At 38.2% G+C, this 20,741-nt stretch overlaps 1 protein-coding gene across 7 annotated transcripts in view; it reads left to right on the forward strand.

The window, feature by feature from the left end:
• Positions 1-20,741, forward strand: part of LDLRAD4 (low density lipoprotein receptor class A domain containing 4) — a 589,056-nt gene that overhangs the window by 232,691 nt on the left and 335,624 nt on the right. For 6 of the 7 annotated variants that reach the window (XM_027852456.1, XM_027852450.1, XM_027852455.1 and 3 more), the window contains one exon: positions 5,000-5,469. In XM_027852456.1, the coding sequence (XP_027708257.1) occupies positions 5,430-5,469 (40 nt within the window). In that variant the 5' untranslated portion in view covers positions 5,000-5,429. Of the gene's footprint in view, positions 1-991; positions 1,109-4,999; positions 5,470-20,741 lie in introns of those variants that run through there. The other variant, XM_027852453.1, reaches the window with a different exon arrangement.

Here is a 20,741-nt window from a genome sequence, read left to right on the forward strand (position 1 = left end):
CTGTTAATTCTGTGTATGTTCATGGATTTTGGAGAAACTCATGCAAAAAAGTGTGAAGTCTTTTTCCCAAGTGATATGGTGATTTTAGTGTCAGAGTCAAAAATAGAGCCTAGGTTTCCTTTTTCTCATAGCTACCTCAACAGCTGTTTGTCATCTCTATCCTAAATGAACTAGCAAGTCTGAAAAATTGTCATGCACTTTTTTCACAAGTGCAAAGCAACTTATATGCAAAATGTTCATTTAAAATTATTTCCTATTTTAAAATAGCTCCACAGCTTATCAAGGTGAATGTGCCTTTGTGTCTTTTTGTCTTCCATCTCTCCCTGGAACATTTTTGGTGGGAGCAGTGACAAGAGACCATCGACATCATTTCTGAGGACTGCCATAACTCTGATCATTTTCTTTACAACATATAGTCTATCCAATTTCACCACTCAGCCATCTCCTAGGTAACTAGCACTTAGCCAACGAAACAGACTGTCCACAGTGAAAGGAAATTAAAAAAAATTAAACTGCAGTGTTTACACTTTTTTTTGAATACTTGATTTGCTTAAAATATTTTTTTTGAAGTTACCAGGTTTCAAAAAAGTCTGTTTCACTTCTCTATTGAATTTTGATCTCTTTGCCTAGTTTGTGACCCTACTCTTCCCCTGCAAATAGATGTCTCTGCAGTATAGTCAGTGTAAGTTCATGAAAACTGTCATGTCAAAGACTAAATTTTAATTCCTGAGGGATTGCAGCGATTGAGTTTGACCCAAGTCCTCATGAATGAGTGGCAGAGCAGATCTAATTCCACAACTTATTTGGTTAGGTTTTGTGGGTGTTTATTTTCTCCTCTCTCTCTCTTTTTTTAATGTCCTTTCCTGTGGGGGTGTTTTCCGTTTGATGCACTTTATTTCCTTAGTAACTGTTGCATTGTTATGGGAGGGGCTTAATGTCATTCTCAAGTACATTCTCAAGTCAAGCAATTTATTTCCTGGTTAGTCTTCCCCCATCTTCGTAGTGTGAAGAGAACATCTATGTGTGTGCATTGGCACCTGAGTGATGGGCACTTTGGATTTAGAATAAAGATGCGTGAGGGTGTGGCTCAGGAGTATTCTGGCCTGAGGTGAGTCTTTCTCCCTTTTCATCCCTTCTTTGCCTCTTTTTAAGGTGGTTTTCTTCTTCTGAGATACCATAAGGGTCAAACATTTAGAGATTTATATTTGGGAAAGCGCTTAATTTTCTTTGGTACAGTGGAAAGGTACTTACTAGCTGTGTGACCTTAGGTAGGTCACTTTACCACATTGACCTTCAAATTCCTCATCTATAAATGGTCTAGATGGTCTGTAAGGACCCTTTAAGCTCTGAATCTTTGATCCTATCATCCTACAAATAGCGAAGAGATTTGGGTTCTAATCTCAGTCCCGCTATTTGCTATCTGGCACTGACTACTTCAGTATCTGAGGGCTGCAATTTTCTCATCTGTAAAGAGAGGAAGTTGAGTGAGATGATCTCCAATGTCTCTTCTAGATCTAAAATTCTGTGCTTTTTAGGAATATATTAGAAAGATGAAGAATCCATTCATTTGTTTTTTTAATAAGGCACACTGGGGGCCCAACTAGTCAATTCAAAAAGTATGGAACCTACTAGAAATAGAGCATTTTGTCATTATTACAGTATAACCATTCAATATCTAACACAATGCACAGGGCTCATAATTTGGGGAATCAATTTTTAAAGTGTTTCTTGAACATCTCTTGTGTGTGCAGTTCTATATTTAAAACAGAATACCTAGGTAGGTATTCTGAGGTAGAGGTAGGTCTTTAAGGAAGCTTACAATCTAATTAGGGAAAGAGGACTTATTTGTTGTTGTTGTTCAATCATGTCTGAGTTTTTATGACCCCATTTGGGGTTTTCTTGGCAAAGATCCTGGAGCGGTTTGCCATTTCCTTCTCCAGCTCATTTTACAGATGAGGAACTGAGGTGAACAGCTAAAGTGACTTTCCCAGAGTCCTGCAGCTTGTAAGTGTCTGAGGCTGGATTTGAACTCAGGAAGATGAGTCTTCCTGATTCCAAGCCCAGTGCTCTATCCACTGTACCACCTAGTTGCCCTAAAGAAGACATATATAAACACAAAATAGGTAAAGCATATGAAGGGGATAATAGGGTGTCACTTGTTACTTTGACTTTTCATTGTTTAGGAAGAATCACCATTTTAGCTGTCATTCCCATTGAATTTTGTTGGTGTCCATGAAAACTATGTAAATGCTAGGCAAATTAATCAATTGAGAGAACAGATTGATGAAAAGATAAACCAACTGTAACTATGGACAGTGAAACTTGTGGGATCTAAATTTTTGGTGGTCTCAGTCATCTTGTGCTATCTTCCCTTTGATTGTGTGAAGTCTGTGCTTTCTGCTGTATGTTTCTGGGGAACACGTTTAGATGAACAGTGAGTGAGAAGAAAACAGTTCAAGAAGTGAAAAAATTCAAAGCAGTGATAGTAATAGAAAAGTTACTGGAGAAAAGATTCAGAGTCTCTATTAGAATATACAAATTATATATTACTTTTATCCTGATACATTTTAGCCTTCCCAAATATTTCATAGGGTTGATTGGGGTCCATCTTTAACCCTCATAGCAACTGCTCTTCAGAATTTTAGCAAAGGCAGGTTTTTCAGAGTGTTCCAACAGTTTTAATCTGATGGCCTACCTTTCTGTCATGGAATAAATAAGTTTGAGAACGAGAGGGCAGATAGATAGTCACCGAAAGGAAAACAGTAATTTTGTTTCCCTCCCACCATTACCCATACCCACCTACAGATTTCCCATGGCCACGTGAAATGTGAGCAATGTGATAGTTGAAATTTTTGAAAGCATGGTAGCACCATAAATAAAACAAAACCAACACAAAACACCACTCAAACTTGTTTTTCGTCTCTCAGACCAGACTAAGAATGGGAGCAAATAAAGTGCAAGAATTCCTGTGGAAGTGAATTGATTCATTTGACAAATATTTATCCTGTTCCTATTATGTAGTTTGATGCAGGGAAAGTATACATCTAGTATACTCAGAGGACCTATTTGCAAATCATCTTGGCTTGGGTCATTACCTGGGTGACTTTAGCCAAGGCCTTTAGTCTGTGCAGGTCTCAGTTCCCTCATCTGTAAAATAAGAGATTAGACTAGATGCTTTCTAAAGTCTTATGTAAGTTAATCTATGATCCTATAGGTCCTGTATGCAAAACAATGGGCTAAGTACTATGGAGTATTCAAAGAAGGGTAAGACAGCCCTTGTTCTCTGTTGGCTAATAGGGAAAATTGCATAATTCCACAACAATTAAAATATGAGCTAGAATGTTTAAGTGTAGTACAAACATAATGGTTTGGGGATTCAGAGAAGGGAGAAATTATTTTTGTGTAGGGGATGGATCGGGGAAGACTCCTAAGAGGAAGTGATTGGCTCAAAGAGATTATAGAATAGGGACCAAGGAAAAATCTGGGCATTAAATTGGTGATTTCCCTCTTTCTCCTCCATCATGTTAGGTAAATTCAGTATGGCAAAATTGAAAAGTAGAATTAATTGTTGTTGTTATTGTTGTTGTTTTTAATTGCATCTTGACTAAATTAGGCTACTTTAAAGACTGAAATTCTCTGGGATATAGACATAGGAGATTTCAGAAGGAAATGTTTCCTGCGCTCTTAACCAATTTAGAAACATTCATTAGATATAAACAGTTGATTTACTAATTAAAATTCTCATCTTTTCATTAACCATACCACTAATGATTTCTGTAATATTCTTCATTCTGTTAGCTTGTAGGTACTTGAAAGCAGGTAAATCACATTACTTTAAAAATCATCTATACTTTAAATTTTATATATTCATTGATTGGACCTTCCCTTAAATTAGTCTGAATTAGAGATGTTTGACTTTATATATGGTATGTACTTGCTTGAATAAAACAAAAAGTCATACTGTATGCCCTTTTGTAAATTGTTCCTTGTCTGGAGAGTCTCTTCTTTGAAGTGAATGTAAAATAACTTACCAATTCTTTTTAAAAAAGTTTTCTTTTCCTTGTTCCACTTGGTGAAAAAGAAAAATGTGATTGTAGTTTCTGATTGTTAAAAATTGACCAGGAGGAAATAATTATAATGGGAATAAAATTCATCCTTCTGTATCTGTGATAATTTAAATTTAATGTCCATCATCTATTTTTAAAAGTCTGGCCCTTTAGTCTTCTCATGTTTTTTTTTTTTGTTGGCTACTCTGCAATAACCATACAAGAGAAATATCTGTCAAGAATTTTATACAATGCTTTTATTTTAAAGCATGTATAAAACAATTTAGGAACTAGATCAACTTTTCTTCTTGATCCTTAATTTAAAATTATATATACATGTATGTGTGTATGCATGTGTGTATTCATGTATGTGCATACGTATGTATGTATGAAGAGTCTGAGAAATCTTTGCAAGACATCTGTGGTTTCATTTTTCAGGGGTTTAACATAAACACTGATTTCATTGAATTTTTTCCCCCCACTGTGTCTTATTGAACTACTGGAGAAAGGGGTTATAGATCTCATTCTTCCTGTTCTCTTCCCACTTTCAGTAGCTTGAGAAATATTTTCATTATTTTAAACTTCACTATAACTGTATACACTGATATAAGCCAGAGACATAGGAACACCGTGTTGTCTTTGTAATTATATTCTTACTATACCATGTTTCCTGTTGCTCTTCAGTTGAAATTTGGAGAAATGAATCTTTTCTTGTTCCCAGGAATATGAATGAAACCCTGAGCTCCTTCTTTCCACACTTCAAAAACACTCAGGAAAATTTACCACATTTGCTTTGCTGAAGAGCTTCTTTCAATGTGTATAGGCAATCCATAATAATGTCTTTGGGTAGTTGGGAGGGTTTCTCGGTCCCAGTGAGTCTATTAATTTTAATGTTTGTACAGGTCATCAGGAAACATAATCTCCTTTTTATTTTTATTTTTTTAATTTCTCAGTGAGCGTGCCTGAGGGGAAAGACAAGCCTAAGAGAGAAGACAAAACAGAAAGCAATTGAATGTCCCAAGTGGCTGCGACCCAGGGAAAGGATGCTGGCTACCGAATGGTTCATTAGAACTACATTTTAGAAAGGGAAACAGTCTCAGCGGGACAGCTTCTGTGGCTTCCAGATTCACCATGGCCCTGATTCTCTGGTTGGACGGCTGAAGTCACTGTGGGTCCAATACTTGCTTTTTGTCTTTGGCCGGTCTCCTGGTACCATCTGCTTACAGGATCTGGTGGGAATCATATGCTACCAAAGGTTGGAATCCGGAGAGAGATGGACTCCGACAAGCTAAAATGGAAGTAACTTGACAGCTTCAGACCCTCCAGTTGCCTCTTGTAAGGACAAGTTAAAAGTGGGAACACAAACGTGTCTGGGAGAGCAGTATGCAGGAAGCTGGTTTTCAGGCCACAAACGCTTTCACAGGTGAGGTTCCTGCACTGTGAGTAAGTTGAGAGTTGGTGAACTTTTTTGTTACGTGCAACCGAAATACTGCAAAAATGAATGTCCCAGAACGCATTTGGACCTATGAAGGTGAGAGGTATAAGCAAATAGGGTGACCTTTTTTCCCCCAGAAAGTAATACTATATTTTTGTTTTTACCTCACATATTAGCCTGAGGAGGGGTCCCTGCATTTTATGATTCTGTATAAAATATCCTGAAGTACATGTTGCAGAAATATTCTTCTCCATTCTGTAAAGGAAATGTGTTACCAGAAAAGACAGGGTGGGTATTTTCCTTCACAGAGTAAAATCTCCCTTCCCCTAAATTAATTGCTGGCAAGTAATTTTCCCTTCTCTCATCTTTTTTTATCCTTAGTTTATTTCCTCGGTTTTATTAGTGAGTAAATGGGGGAAAATGGGCTGCTCTAGCCTTCCAGTTATAATCATTCTTGCATAAATGAGGTCATTGTTAAAGCTGTACATCACAATTTTATTTTAATTCAGTCCATTTTAATTCCACCCTAGATACCAGTTTTCCCATTTTGTAGAGTCACCATTTGTTCTGTACGATGCCCAGAGCATAGGAGCTTTGGAATTCAGACCCTGGCATGGTTTCTGGTTCCCTGAATATCTCAGAAATGTCACTCAGTTTTTCCATACTTCTAACTCCTCATTTATTGATGCATCCAAGAGAGAGCTGAACTGAAGAATTGTTTGCATAATAATAGTAAAAAAGAAAAAAAAGTTTTGGTCCCAGTAATCATGAAGTTTGGGGGTGATTGATTCATTGAGAGATACCTATCTTTATGATACTGACAATAAGTTCTGAAGCATCTTACACACCAGCCTTCCTATTTTGTACAGGGCTGAAACTTAGCTTATTTTTGAACCTCTCACTGGGCAGATAAATCATTCTTAAGGAGTTGTTCCAAAGTGATTTTTTTAAAATAAGGGATGCTAGGAAGTTGGGTTTCATCAGAAGCTCCTGAAAAGTCCCCATGTTGAGTTCTGTCTTCCTTCAATGATCAATTTCAGCTGTCTCATTCAGTCAATCACTCAGATATTTGTTAAGTCTGTAGTATGTGCCAGGCACTGTGCTAAGTGCTGGAAATACAAAAAGAGGCAAAAAAAATCCCTACCCTAAATGAGCTCACAATCTAATGGGAGAGACAACATTCATGGGTTTTGTGAAGTGTCAGCATCTCTAGGGCATGCATTCAGCAGTTCAATGCCACAAATATCATTATTAACTGTTTATTAAGTTCGTGTTTGTTTAATTTGAATCTGATGTCTTTTATGTGCAGAATGCTGCACAAGGTGCTAAAGATGATCAAAAGTTTAGATAGCCATGGCTCCGGTCCTTAGGAACTTAAAGTCTAATGGAGGATATGACATATACACTAATAACTATGATACAAAATAATAAATCAAAGGGGCACAAAGCAAGATATTGTGTGAGGTGGGGAGTGGGGGAATGAACATTACTGATGGGGAAAGATCAGAATTAACCTCATAAAAAGGAGATATTTGAGTTGGGCTTATAGCAGAAATAAGCATGGAAGAAGAGGGGGATAGTTCAACCACAGGAGATATTATGAGTCAAGTCTTAGTTGTGGGAAAGCTCAGGGAATATTTAGGACATAGAGAATAGTTTAGTTTGGTTGGAGCAGATTGTGGAGCAATTCTTAGTTACCAACCAGACCTCATTCCTGTAACTTTTTTGGCCACTAAAGTATGTATACCTGCTTGAACCTGCTCTCTTTATACTCCAACTCAGAGGCTTCCCTGGCATCTATTAACTAAATTTTGCTGGACTAATTTCTCCTTTTTGCTGTGGCCTAGCCATAGTGTCATCTCTCTATAAGAGTTTTTACCTTCTAGTCTTTCATGACGGCATTTTCAGAATACTCTCATGTTTTTAGCTTTCAACCATCCTTTAAGAAAATAGCTGGGAAGTCAAGTAAGGGAAACTCCATTATTTCACAGGTGGCTGACATTGTTATTCACTTTAGGTGACTGTTGTTTTTTTTTTTTTTTTGGCAGGGATGATCTTTTTTCCTTTGGTATCTTTTCTTCTTTCTTTTCTCTGTCTCCTTAGTTTTTAAAAGTTATCTGTTTTATAAGGTAAAAATACTGACCACCTCCCTGCATCACGAACCCAGTGTGATGGCAATTGGTTGAAACTATCCCAGTAACATTTCTTATAGAAGGGAAAGAGTAGGAGGCTGGTGCACATCACCCTGAGAGATTTATTATTCTTTACTTGCCTTTGACTTTGACCTTTATTTATCCTGAGGGAACAAGGGATGCTCATGTCTTAGTTTCTGGAATTAGAGATACACTCAATTATTGATTAGGGGCAAATTGAAGGAAATAATAGCTTGTATGGTACCAAATAGCAGAGAATATAATATTCACTTGGAGGGAGAGCTGACCTTAAAGCCAATAAGGCTTGGGTTCAGATCCTGCCCTTGATACATACTGGTTCTATGACCCTGGGCAGATCACTTAACCTCTTATTGCTCCAGGGGTGGGGAACCTGTGACCTCGAGTCCACATGTGGCCTTATGATCGAGGCCAAGTTTTACAGAACAAATCCTTTTATTAAGGATTTATTAAGGATGGAGTCTAGGCTTCTCTCTATAAATTACAGAGAAGGTGACAACCTGAATTGGTAGAGGGATTCTTTAACCTTGATCCCCATCCAGAAAGCTCCCTACACTATGGAAATCACAGATCCAGTCCCTAATCCCTTGGAATATTTTATTCAGGATGAACCAAAAGTCACTGAACCTTCAAAGTATGCTTAGTTTGTACATGGAGAGGTGGAATGGAGTGGTGTAAAGAGGACTGGATTCCAGGTGGAAAAATTGGAACTAGGTGACACTTATGATGTTTACTAGCTCTGTGACTTATCTTGGAGTCTTGATTTTCTCATCTATGAGAGGGGAATAATCGTATTTGCACTACCTACTAATAGATTTGTAAGAAAATCTTTTCTAAATTGTGAAGTGCTAAGGTGAACTATTGTTATAAATGACTGCGGTTAAAAGCAATGGCTTATTTTATGTTTTAGTTTTCTCATATGCTTATATATATATACACATACCTATACAAAAGGTTATATTACACACGTGTATATATGTATGTATATTATATAATATTTCCATATAAGATCACACATAAGATAGAGGCTACAGATTGGTTTTAAGGTTGGTCAAAAAGACCAGGCTTTCCACCTATGTGTGATTTTATTTGATTTGAAAAAGTGGGTTGAATTCTTTTATCAGTCAAGTGACCAATAAAGGTAGCTCAGAATATGTGGAGCTGCTGAGGGAAGACAGCCGAGTTTTAAAAATTTGCTGTTGTCCATTAAGTGGATAACCTGTATTTAGCTATTCAAAAGACTTCACTTCCAGAACCAGTGATCCAAAATACTGGCTTCAGGTAGCAGGGTGAATTTTTTCTTCATGATGGGACATTCTTTGCCTTGTAACCAGGCTGTTTCTTTTAGGGTGATTTAGAAATTATTTTAATTTGATAAGCTCTCTCTTGAGACCAGTTAGGTGTTTGTCAGTGACCAATTTAAAGATGGAAGATACATAAAGAATAGAGTATCTTCCATTATTCATTTGTGAAACAGAATAAGTAGTATTTACCTGAACCCTGGAGTGTTGTGAGGATCAATCAACAAGTATTTATTTAAAGCATGGGGAACCGGGTGGCACAGTGGATAGAGTACCAGGCCTGAAGTCATCTTGCTGAGTTTAAATCTAGCCTCAGATACTAGCTGTGTGACCCTGGGAAAGTCATTTCACCCTGTTTTGCCTCAGTTTCCTCATCTGTAAAATGAGCTGCAAAAGGAAATGGCAAACTACTCCAGTATCTTTGTTAAGAAAACCCCAAATAGGATCACAAAGAGTCAGATATGACTGAAATGATTCATAAAATTTAAAGCATACTATATGTCATGTGCTGGGCTAAGTGCTGAGAATACAAAGAAAGGTTAAAAACTCCCTGTCCTCAAGGATAGTACATTCTAATGGGTGAAAATGCTTTTGTACATACAAGATATATAATAATAATAGTTAACATTTATATAGTGCCTACTATGTGCCAGACACTGTACTAAGTAAGTAGTTTCTAATGATCTCATTTGATATATGGAGTAGATGGAAAGTAATCTCAGAGAGGAGGACAACATCTTTGCATTAATGCTGCTGAAAAAGTTACCTGAATGCGGAGGATGCTGATGGTGGTGCTGGTAATTTTCTGCCTGGGCATGTAGAAACTCTGCTTCCCAGTTCCCAGCTCCTTGCTTTGAAGCCGTCAGCCTGCTGGCCTGCAGTCCATTTCAGCTTTTCTGCAGATGGATACACTTGCATAAGATAAGCTCCCTCTGTTGTAAAAACAAACCCCAAGTGACTCAGGGCAGAGGGAAATGGGAACCCTTCCAGGGTGAATCAGTCAGTTTTTTGTCTGAAGTGTTGCAATACTGATAAAGATTTCATCTCATTACACTGTGTGTGCTCTCAGGTGACTCTGAAAGAATCATGTCTAGGTAATCACAGTATAAAATATGAATGACACTGATTTGAAATTCTCTACCTCATCACCACTATGTCTCACCATAGACTTCTCTACCGTTGTTCTTTTGGTCATTTCGCTATTGGTGTTAACATGTTAACTTAAATATGTTAACTAAAGTAAACCAAACTGTGGAATATATGCCCCAGTCTGGTGGCGGTGGTTATTGTTTAACTAGACTCTTGGGGAACTTCCCAGTGAGAAAACTCCCTCTACCAATGGAAATCAGCATTTGCCTTGCAACTTATTCACAGAGAAATTGCCAGAGAGGTTAAATGATTTTCTGAGTGCTACGCAGCCAGTTTCTGTCAGAGGTAAAACTTGATCCCAGATCTTTTTGACTCTGAGGCCAGCTTTTAAACAACCATACCATATTGCTTCTCTCTAAAGTCTTTTATCTTCTGCAAATGAATCTGATTTTTACATAAACACTCATGAGGATCCATGGCCTCAGTGATTTGCCACTTGTGTAGTCAAGTGGTGTGGGAATGCTAGATTTAAAGTTAGGAAGGCCTGAGTTCAAGTGCAGCCTCAGACACATACTACCTGTGTGACTCTGATCAAGTCACTTAACCTCTGTTTGCCTCAATTTCCTCAACTGTAAAATGAGGATAATAATGGCCCTTAGGTCACAGGCTTGTTGTGAGGATCAAATGATATAATATTTGTAAAGCACTTAACATAGTGCCTTGTGTAAATGTTAGCTATATCATCATTGTTGTCAGTGTTATTGTTATTGTTGCTGTTGATGTTGTTGTAGATCTCAACCCATCCAAGCCTACTCATCTTGTCTGTGCCCTCCTCCAAGTTCATTATAAGGGGTCCATCTTCTTCGCTTTCCTCTGATATAAGGGAATCAGCAGAACACTGGTTCTTCACTTGTCTTCCCTTTACCTTAACTATATGATCCGCTTACCTTTTATTCCTCTCCTATATTTCCTTGATGATATCTTGAATTCTTGTCTTCTTTGGAGTTTCTCACTTCTAAATAAATTAAGACTGTTTAGCCTGAAGGAGCAAAGGGTGAAACCTGACTCAATCATTACCTTCAAATGTAGGACAGCCTATTACATGGATCATGATGATCACTTTCCTTTTTTAGTTACGACGATGAACGGTGAGATGGTTTTTATGATAGGTAAGATTTATCTTAAATATAAGGAAACGCCGTATGACTCAGTGCAATAAATATCAGTCCTCATTGCCACCATAGAGATCTGCAGGAACAGAATAATCACCTGACTGCTTGAAAGGTTTAGCTTTGGTAGAATTTTTCAGTGAAAAATGTATCACTTTATAGGTATTTGAAAATTAATCTAGAAATACTGCATGGGACTGGTCTGTACTTGAGGCCTTCTTTGCTTGATTTATGAAATTTAATCCAGTCCACCAAGCATTTATTAAGTACCTACTATGTGTAGAGTACTGTGTTAAGTGCTGAGTAAGGGAAAAAAACCCAATAACCTATACACACAACAAAGTAGTATTTACCTTCAATGAACTTATATTCTACATGGTGCTGGTGTAGCCTTTGAGAACTGTCATTGAGTCAATAAACATTTATTAAGTACCTACTATATGCCTGGCACTATACTATAACAGAAGCAAAAGACAGTCCCTGCTCCCAAGGAGATCACAATCTAATGACTGAAGGTTTTCTTCATGCTAAGATGAAGTAACACAATAAGAAATGAATGTATTTAAAAACCTTATTTTGAGAAGTGATCCACAGGCTTTTGCAGACTGCTAACAGGGTCTGTGACTCAAAAGGTGAAGAACCCTTCACCTAGACAAACTGAAGTCTAGATAGGTCCCAATTTAAATTAAAAAACTTGAGCTAGAGAAGAAACTGCCTTGGGAACGCAGCTAGTGGAATGATTCTCTTTCCAATGAGGAGGCTGTTGCAATAATATTTGGTTCCCTGTTGCTTCATGAGGGAAATTAGATTGAGCTTTAAAGAAATTAGGCTGTTACAAAAGTGAAAGTTTTAGTAAAAAAAATAAAAACACAGTCACAGAATGTTAATAAACTAGACAAGATTAATCAATAAACAAACATTTATTAAGCACCTACTATGTGACAGGCACCGTATTAGGCACTAGGGACACAAGAACAAAGAATGCAATTATTCTGACTCACAAAGAGCACATATTCTGATGGGGGAGACAGCAAGTGCATCTATCAATATATTCAACACAACTATTAAGTTAATAACTATAGATATGCACAAAATAGTTAAATACAAGGTAGCCTAAAAAGAAGAACACTAACATTTGGGTAGATCAGGAAAAACTTCATACAGAAAGTTAGTGCTTGAGCTGTATATTAAAGGAAGAGAAATCCTCTATGAAATAGAGGTAATGGTGCAGAATAATGTCCAACAAGAATGGGAAGATATATTGGGGCCAGGTTGGGAAGGACTTTAAAAACCAAATGTAGGAGATGAGGATCTGAGATAAGGTGCTAAGTGTTGGGAGGGTAGAAAAGGGTTTGGATGTGAACTGGGTGGTGCAGTGGATAGAATGCTGGGCCTTTAGTTAAGAAGATCTGAGTTCAAATCTGGCCTCAGACACTTACTAATTGTGTGACCGTAGGCAAGTCACTTAACCCCATTTGCCTCAGTTTCCTCATCTGTAAAATGGGCTGGAGAAGGAAATGGCAAACCACTTCAGTATCTTTGTCAAGAAAACCCCAAATGGGGTCACTAAGAGTCAGACACAATTAAATGACAACCACATGAGACATGTAGAGGTAGAAACAATGAGATTTAGCAACTGATGGGATATGTGGGGTGAGTGAGAGTGAGAAGTCAAGGATAATGCTGAGGTTACAACCTGAGGAATACTAAAAGGATGGTGGTGCCTTTGACAGAACAGGGCTTTAATATATCTTAAAAATCTAACCTCCTTATTTTATAAGTGAGGAATCTGAGGCCCAGGGACATGAAGTTACTGACCTAGTAGCACCAGAGCTTGGACTAATATCCAGATGTCCTAATTCTATAGTACTGTTTACTGCCGAGTTACAGAATCCAAAGCTTGGAGAGTTGGAAGGGCCCTTAGCAGCTGTTTAATCCAACCCATCCACAAGGAATCCTTATTATAACATACATAACGAGTGTTCATTCAGCCTCCATTTGACAACCTCCAAGGAGGCTTTCACCCTTCAAGTCCACCCATTGTGCTTTTAGAGAGCTCTAATTGTTAGGATGCCTTTCCTGACATCCAGTCTAAATTTACCTCTCTGCTATTTCTACTCATTGTTCCTGGTTCCATTCTTAGGGACCAAAGAGAAGAAGTCTAATCCATCTTCCAAATGACAGCCTTTCACATATTCGCAGACAGCTATCCTATACCCCAAATCTTCTCTTCTCCAGGCTAAATAGACCCAATTCCTTCACATGACCCTCCTATGAAATGAGCTCAGAAACCTTCACCATTCTGGTTGCCCTCCTCTAGACACACTTCAGTTTATCACTTTCCTTCTGAAAATGTTTTTCTCAGAACTGAACATACTGAATTGCCCAGATGTGGTCTGACCAGAAGAGTATACTACAGGATAATAATAATCAGTAACAACGACAACAATAGCTAACCTTTACATAGTGTTTTAAGGCTTGCAAAGCACTTTCCGTGTATCATCTCCTTTGACCCTTACTTTTGGAAGGTTTTGTTTTTCCTAGTGCAACCTAAAGTATCTAGGTGGAGATGGAGAGCTGGTCTAGTCCAGAAACATTAATTTAGAGTTTCTGGAGCTCTACTGTGTCTTCCTTTGAAGGACAACACTGCTACTTCCTCAGAGCATCTATCTCCTTCCTATTCCAGAAGAACCTCCCATCCATTTTTGACTCTGTCTCAGCTCTTCTTTCCTTTTCTTTCTCCTTTGTACAACATTTTTCCACTCTACATCCTCTTGGCAATGGTCAATTTCTCCTCTACTTAAGATTCCCTCCCCCACACTTTTTTGACTATTGGAACCTCGGTTCTATTTCCTGTAGGAACATTTCATTTCCCTACAACCTGGAGTGTAGAGAGCCTTGAGCCCTTTCACCTTCTCCTTGGGAAAGAAGATCAGCTTATACTTGGAACCCAAAGAAGAATCAGTTGCCTGTGGAAGAAATGCAGGCATTGCAACCTTGATACAAGTCATTGGGCTCTATTCTCCATACTGGTGTCTGAGGCTGGATTTGAACTCATATCATCTTGACTCCAAGTCCAGTGCTCTATCCATTGTGCTGCCTTGCTTCATTCATAGCAAGATGCTGGATTTCTTGTTTTTACTGCTATATTCCTGTAGACTGTAAGCTCCTTGTGTCCTCATCACCTTTCATATAGTAGGTGTTTAACAGATGGTTGTCATTGCTACAGCACAAAAGTAAAAGAATGGGGATTGAAAGACTTCAAGAATGGTGACTTAACCTATGTGATGATGATTTTAAAATTGTATCTGTAAGACTGGACCGTGAAACCAAGACACTTAGAAGGTCATTTTGCTTCTGAACCTCAGTTTTCTCATCTGTAAAGTGGGATGGTAATAATAATATTTTTACTGTCTACTTCACAGGAAATTACTTTGGAAATCTTAAAGTACTGGGACTTAGGCAAAATCAGGAAATAGTAAAAATATGTCTTTGTCTAGTCTCTTTCTGCCCTTGTGTAATATCTTTCATAGACTTGATACTCCCCTGGCATCCTCTAGTTCCACAGGGCATGTCCTAGTCACTCAGCACAAATGAGTTCAGATCTGGGCTCTGACACTTACTAACTCTGAGTGACCCTGGGCAAGTCACTTAGCTTCCACCTGCCTCCTTTTCCTTATCTGTAAAATGGGGATAATAATAGCATCTACCTCCCAGAGTTGTTGAGAGTATAAAATGAGATAATATTTTAAAGTGATTTGCAAACCTTAAAGTTCTGTACAAATGCTAGTTATCATTATTATCACTATTATTATTAGTTTCAGAAGAATAATTAAACATCATTGTAACATTAACTTTCTATCATTAAAATTAATGAATCAAATTTACCCATATATCTCAGTGGACTTCTTAGATGGTATTGTCTTATTTCCAAGTACCCCCTGAATCTTTTGGTTTGGTTTAACCTTAGGATGAGAGGATAAAAAACTTCTCATATTTACCCTCTTCAGCTTAGGATCTTAATGTATTAATTTGGAATGTGTTTGGAATCCTTTATATTTAACTATCTCCCTCCAAACCTTGCCCACAAAAGAATTTCTTAGTGAGAGATGCTTAGTGTGGGCAAGAACCTCAGAAACATTTGTTATAATTTGTTGTTGTTTTTGTTGTTGTTCAGTTTTTTCTGTATGTCTGACTCTTTGTGACTTCATTTGGGATCTTCTTGACAAAAATACTGGAGTAGTTTGCCATTTCCTTCTCCAGCTCATTTTACAGAAGAGGAAACTGTGACTTTCCCAACCACACAGCTAATAAGATTTGAACTCAGGAAGATGAGTCTTCCTGACTCCAAGCCTGGCACTTTATCTACTGTGCCATCTTGCTACCCCTATTTATTGTAATACACTGAGGATGTCTACTTAGAACACACACTTAGAAAAACAACGCTCACCCGCTGTGGAAAACTGTAACTTCAGTATCTCAAGAAATAATTCAGTATATAATGATCTTAAAATGTGTACTCCCTCCTGTGGTATGGATTGCAACCCATCCATGTCTTCTTATCCTGTGGGATTGTCTTCTAAAAACCTGCCAGTGTGCTGGAGGCCTTCTTATATTGGTGTTTGATTATTCAGTGGGTTCCATTGTAAAACCTGGGCATCTACCTGTACTTCTAATTTGCCCTACATAGTCTTGTTTTCAGATAATATCTTTCTTGGATAAAATCTCTTACACCACTTCTTGCATATGTCATTATTGGTAAAAGTCTTAAATGAATTCAATTCCTCTCTAGTTCATTTATTTGCTGACAGCTGGATCCACTTTCATTTTCTATCACCAAGGCTTGAGTTACTGATAACTGTACTTGGAGTTTGAACTTTGGAAGGATAATTCCTCCTTCTGAGACCTTAAGAGAAGATCCAAGAGCCATATTCATCTCTCCTTCTTTGGATACTGAGAAGGAAGAGTTAGTCTTTTATATATAGTTGTCTCAGATTGATGGTGATGTACCTTGATTGGCATGTAGGTTATGACCTTCTTTATTAGTCCAAACAGTCTGGGCCTCTAGTTACCTTTGTAACTTTGTAACTGCATATTTTGAGACAGTATATATAAATGCAAAAATAAAACCAAAGTGAAAATCAGTAAGTTTAACATTAGGGTGGATGCTTTTTGAATCTATTTTAAAGTTGTTACCTGAAAATATATGACAATACCAACTTTTTTTTTATAGAGTAAGCTTTCTTATTCTTATTTCTGACTTGATCTTTTAATTAATTTAATTATCTGTAGAGTACTTATAGGGCCAGAAGGCAGTGTGGTACAGTAGAACAGAGCTCTGGACATGGAGCCGCATGATTTGGGTTTGAATCCCAATTCTGCTATTTACTGACTTTATGACCTTCGGCAAGGCATTTAAACTTATTCTTCAAATGAGGGGCTTCTACTAGATGACCTCTGAGGTCTGTATCAGCTTACAGGAAGAGAGGAGGCATGACATTTGTTTCAAATAATGATAATATAATGCATTAAATTATAAAGATAATGCTATGTTTCCCTTGCTGGGCACCCAGCTCTGTGTTATTTGGCACCTACAGCTGTAGAGGTTAGCAGCTATAAATAAAGCCCCTTGAGCTCCATGTTGTTCTTCAAAGAGTCTCTTTAACTACTTACCAGTTATCAAGCAGACATTACATCTACGCTGCATTTACTCAATATACAGTTATCTCTTCCACATTGTGACTTTCCCCATTGCAGTTTTGGTATATTGCAGGTTGCCATAAGAAATTAAGTGGGAGGGGGGACCTCTAGGTAGCACAGTGGATAGAGCACCGGTCCTGGAGTCAGGAGTATGTGAGTTCAAATCTGGCCTCATACACATGATACTCACTAGCTGTGTGACCCTGAACAAGTCACTTAACCCTGATTGCCTCACCAAAAAAAAAAAAATTAAGTGGGAATTTTTGAGGAATTTTGCAGAAGCCAAGGGTCAAATACTTATTTCAAATTTTATAATAAAATACTGTAAACATCCCATAAAAGAAGAAAAAAATTCAGACTTCTCTGATATGAAGGGAAGGTCAAATTTTTTTTACATTAACTTTCCAGATCATGGGGTCACTGTGCCCCTAACCTCCCTGATGTGGAAGGGATAACTGTAAATGGTTGAGATGCTTGTCCAGTTCTTATAGAAACCAGTCCCTTGATTTCCATAATGGAGCTCAAGAAGATCAGCCTCGCCCAGGAAGTGTGTATATGTGCTAACATAGAGGAAGCTTTACCTACCTTTAGTGTCTTCTGAGCATTTCCAAAGTGTTTTCTAAGTATGTTCAGTTGACTCTCAGTTCTAGAAGATAAGGACTGTTACCTTTCAGTTTCAGGGTAAGGAAAGATTTCAACTTGTCTGATTGCATATTAATAATAATAATTAACATGTATATAGTGATTACTATGTTTCAGGCACTGTGCTAAGTGCTTTACAATTATTATGTCATTTGATCTTTACAACCCTAGGAGGTAGGTGCTATGATTATCTCCATTTTACAGATGAGTAAACTGAGGCAAATAGATGTGAAATGATTTCCCTAGGGTCACACAGCTAGTAAGTAGCAATACTATATTTGATCTTGGGTCTTACTGATTTCAGGCCTAGTGCTCTATCTACCGCACCACTTCGTACAAAGTTTTTCCCTATGTTATGAATATTTGTTGGGGAAAGCATTCAGTGTTCTGTTAGCTTTCTCTTCCTAACCATTTAATCCTGGGATCTGTTACATTTGGCCAGGAATGAATTGTGGTAACATACCTCTTAAAAAAAAAAACCAAAGAACAAAAACAAAAACTTAACAAGTTTTGTTTGCTTGACAAGCAAAGGAAATCAGCAGAGCCAGAGGAACGACATAGATAAGGACTTGACTTATGTAAATGAAAAGTGTATTAAAAGGAGCTGGAGTATGAGTAATCGTAATTACCAATCATAGTCTCCCAAAACAGTTGACGAAACCTGTGTCCATCATGCCATCAGAGAGGTAGGGAAGACAAGGAAAGGATGATCCATACACCATCAGACAAGGCTCACTGGAATAGCTATTTTTGTTTTACTGTTTTCCTTGCAAGGGAGAGTTTAGCTCAGGGGAGGGAGATAGCTACTATATCCAGAAATTGCTGTGATATATAAACAAAACACATCACTAAAACTTTCTTAAAACAAACAAAGAAGAATATTTAGAGAGGACTAGCAAATTTGAGGGAATTTTAAATTCAGTACAAGTATGTAACTATAAATAACTTTCAACACTAATCTTTAAAATAGTCATAAATGTGTTCCTGAAAGAAGAATGGAACCATATATTGAAATTCGTCCCCTCTTACAGTTCATTTTGACATAACATTCTATGACCTAGCATTTCTGTATACCAGTTATAAAACACATAAAGAAGGGGCTCATGAAAGAGAGTGGAAGCCTTAGCAGTCTTCCGAAACTCTTGAGAATAGAGACATCTTGCTTTAAGAGAGACTAATTGGGAGGAAAGAAAGAGGAAAGAGAGCTATAGTTTACCTGAAAAGGAAGAACATAAAGGGAATTAACTTTCACCTCTTTAAGGTCCTTGGGTAGGAAGAGAAAAGTGCTCTTTCTCATAGAGATATGGTCTCCTAGTCAAATGCCCAGAAGATAAAAGTAATGGAGCCTTCTCTGGTTACTATGGCTTGGCAGAAAGATAAGGCAATTTCCCATGGGAATCTTCCCTATATTCTTTCTTCTGTTTCTAGTCTAATCAAGTTATAAAATCAAAGAATCTTAGAGTTGGAAGAGCCTTAAATTAATTTATCAACATGCATTTATTAAGCAATTACTGTGCTAAGACATGGGAACACAAAGAAAAACAAAACAAAACTAGGCCCTACCCACGAGCAGCTTACATTCCAAAAGGGGACCCATGTACATAAGTAGGTAAATACGAGATATATAGAGAGCTGATGGATAATAACCTCATAGGACAAGGAATTCAGGGATTCTACAAGGAGGAGGTGAGGAGGGTTATTGTTGTTTGTCCTTCATTCTGGAAGAGGACCATGACATCAGGAAGATGATGTCATGACTTGCAAGTGAATTGGATTTAAGTGAGGTAGGGCTGGGCAAAGTCACCAGCCTCACTCTCTCTTCTGGAGCCATCTGGGTCCAGTGGCATGATATAAATCAGAATTACTGGAAATGACCCCCAGTGTGCATACCATGAATGAAGAATGGCCAGTACAAGGACAGAGAGATGGAAGATTGTATGTCATGTGTGAGAAGTAGCCAGCTGGCCAGTGTGGCTAGACTATAAATATGTGGAGGGGAATAAAGAGGAAAGATGGGAAAAGATAGGAAGGAGGCAGGTTGTGAAGAGCTTTAAGCGTCAAACAGAAGAGTTTATATCTGATCCTGGAGGTAATTGGGAACCACTGAAGTTTATTTTGGGGGTGGTGACATGTTTAGACCCATGCTTAAGGAAGGTCACTTCAGCAGCTAAGTGGAACAAAGACTGGAATGAGGAGAGACTTGAAGTCGGCAGACCATCTATTCTAACATAAACAGGAATCTCCACTATAATGCCAGTAAGAGGTGGGAATCATGTAAAACCTCTCTTTGAAAACCTCTAGTGAGGACCTCTTGAGGAATCCCATTCCATTGATTCCACCAGATATCTCTGATCTTTAGGATGTTTTGTTTCCTGATATTAAACTTAAATTGACCTCTCTGCAACTTCACTCATTTTGCGTAAGTCTGACAGAAGTTCTCTCCCTACCCGAAGGGGTATCTCCAGAGCCTGCTCCTCATGTTCCCCGGGGATTGAGAGGCAAACTAACACGTTTTGCTTTGTGACTTCAGCCGTGAGATCATAAGGTGGCTGTTCCTTCAGGGGCAGATGAGTGTGAAATGCAAAGGTTATTAACAGAAAGCCACTCAATTTGACCCAGTTACACGGCTCCTAGAATACTCCCCTTTTCTCAGCTTTGTTGTTCTGGCAAAAGGAAGCTGATGCTTACATGCACCTCACTAGTCAGCGAGGCTATGTCACATTAGCATATTGTGTGTGAAGATGGATAAGCACGCAGGCTTATCCACATCCAAGCCACCATGGCAGAATCCTGCCACATATGTCTCATTAGCACACTGGTCACCAAGTGAGAACAAAAGGGACGTTTTTATTTATTAAAAAACACTGGGAGTAGAATAGAAGCATGGAGGCTTTTTCTATCCTCCAGAGGAGTGATAAAAGAGGCAGCGTGGCATCGTGGGTGGAGCTGGCTTTGAGGCAGGAAGACTTGGGTTCAGGCCCCAGTTCTGACATGTGTAGACTTTATGACCTTGGACAAAGGAACTTAACCTCTCAGTGCCTCAGGCACTCTCCAAGGCCATGTATAAACTGTAGAACAGGTGCTAGCCTACATTGGTATGGAGGGGTGGGGTGGAGGACTGGTCATTCCTCACTGGGAGTTTTCTCTCTTAATGAAATCAGTGTCTTTCTTCCCCATCCCACGGAGTC

Source organism: Vombatus ursinus, unplaced genomic scaffold, assembly GCF_900497805.2.
Source record: "Vombatus ursinus unplaced genomic scaffold, bare-nosed wombat genome assembly UNPS02009573.1, whole genome shotgun sequence".
NCBI classification, from domain to species: Eukaryota; Metazoa; Chordata; class Mammalia; order Diprotodontia; family Vombatidae; genus Vombatus; species Vombatus ursinus.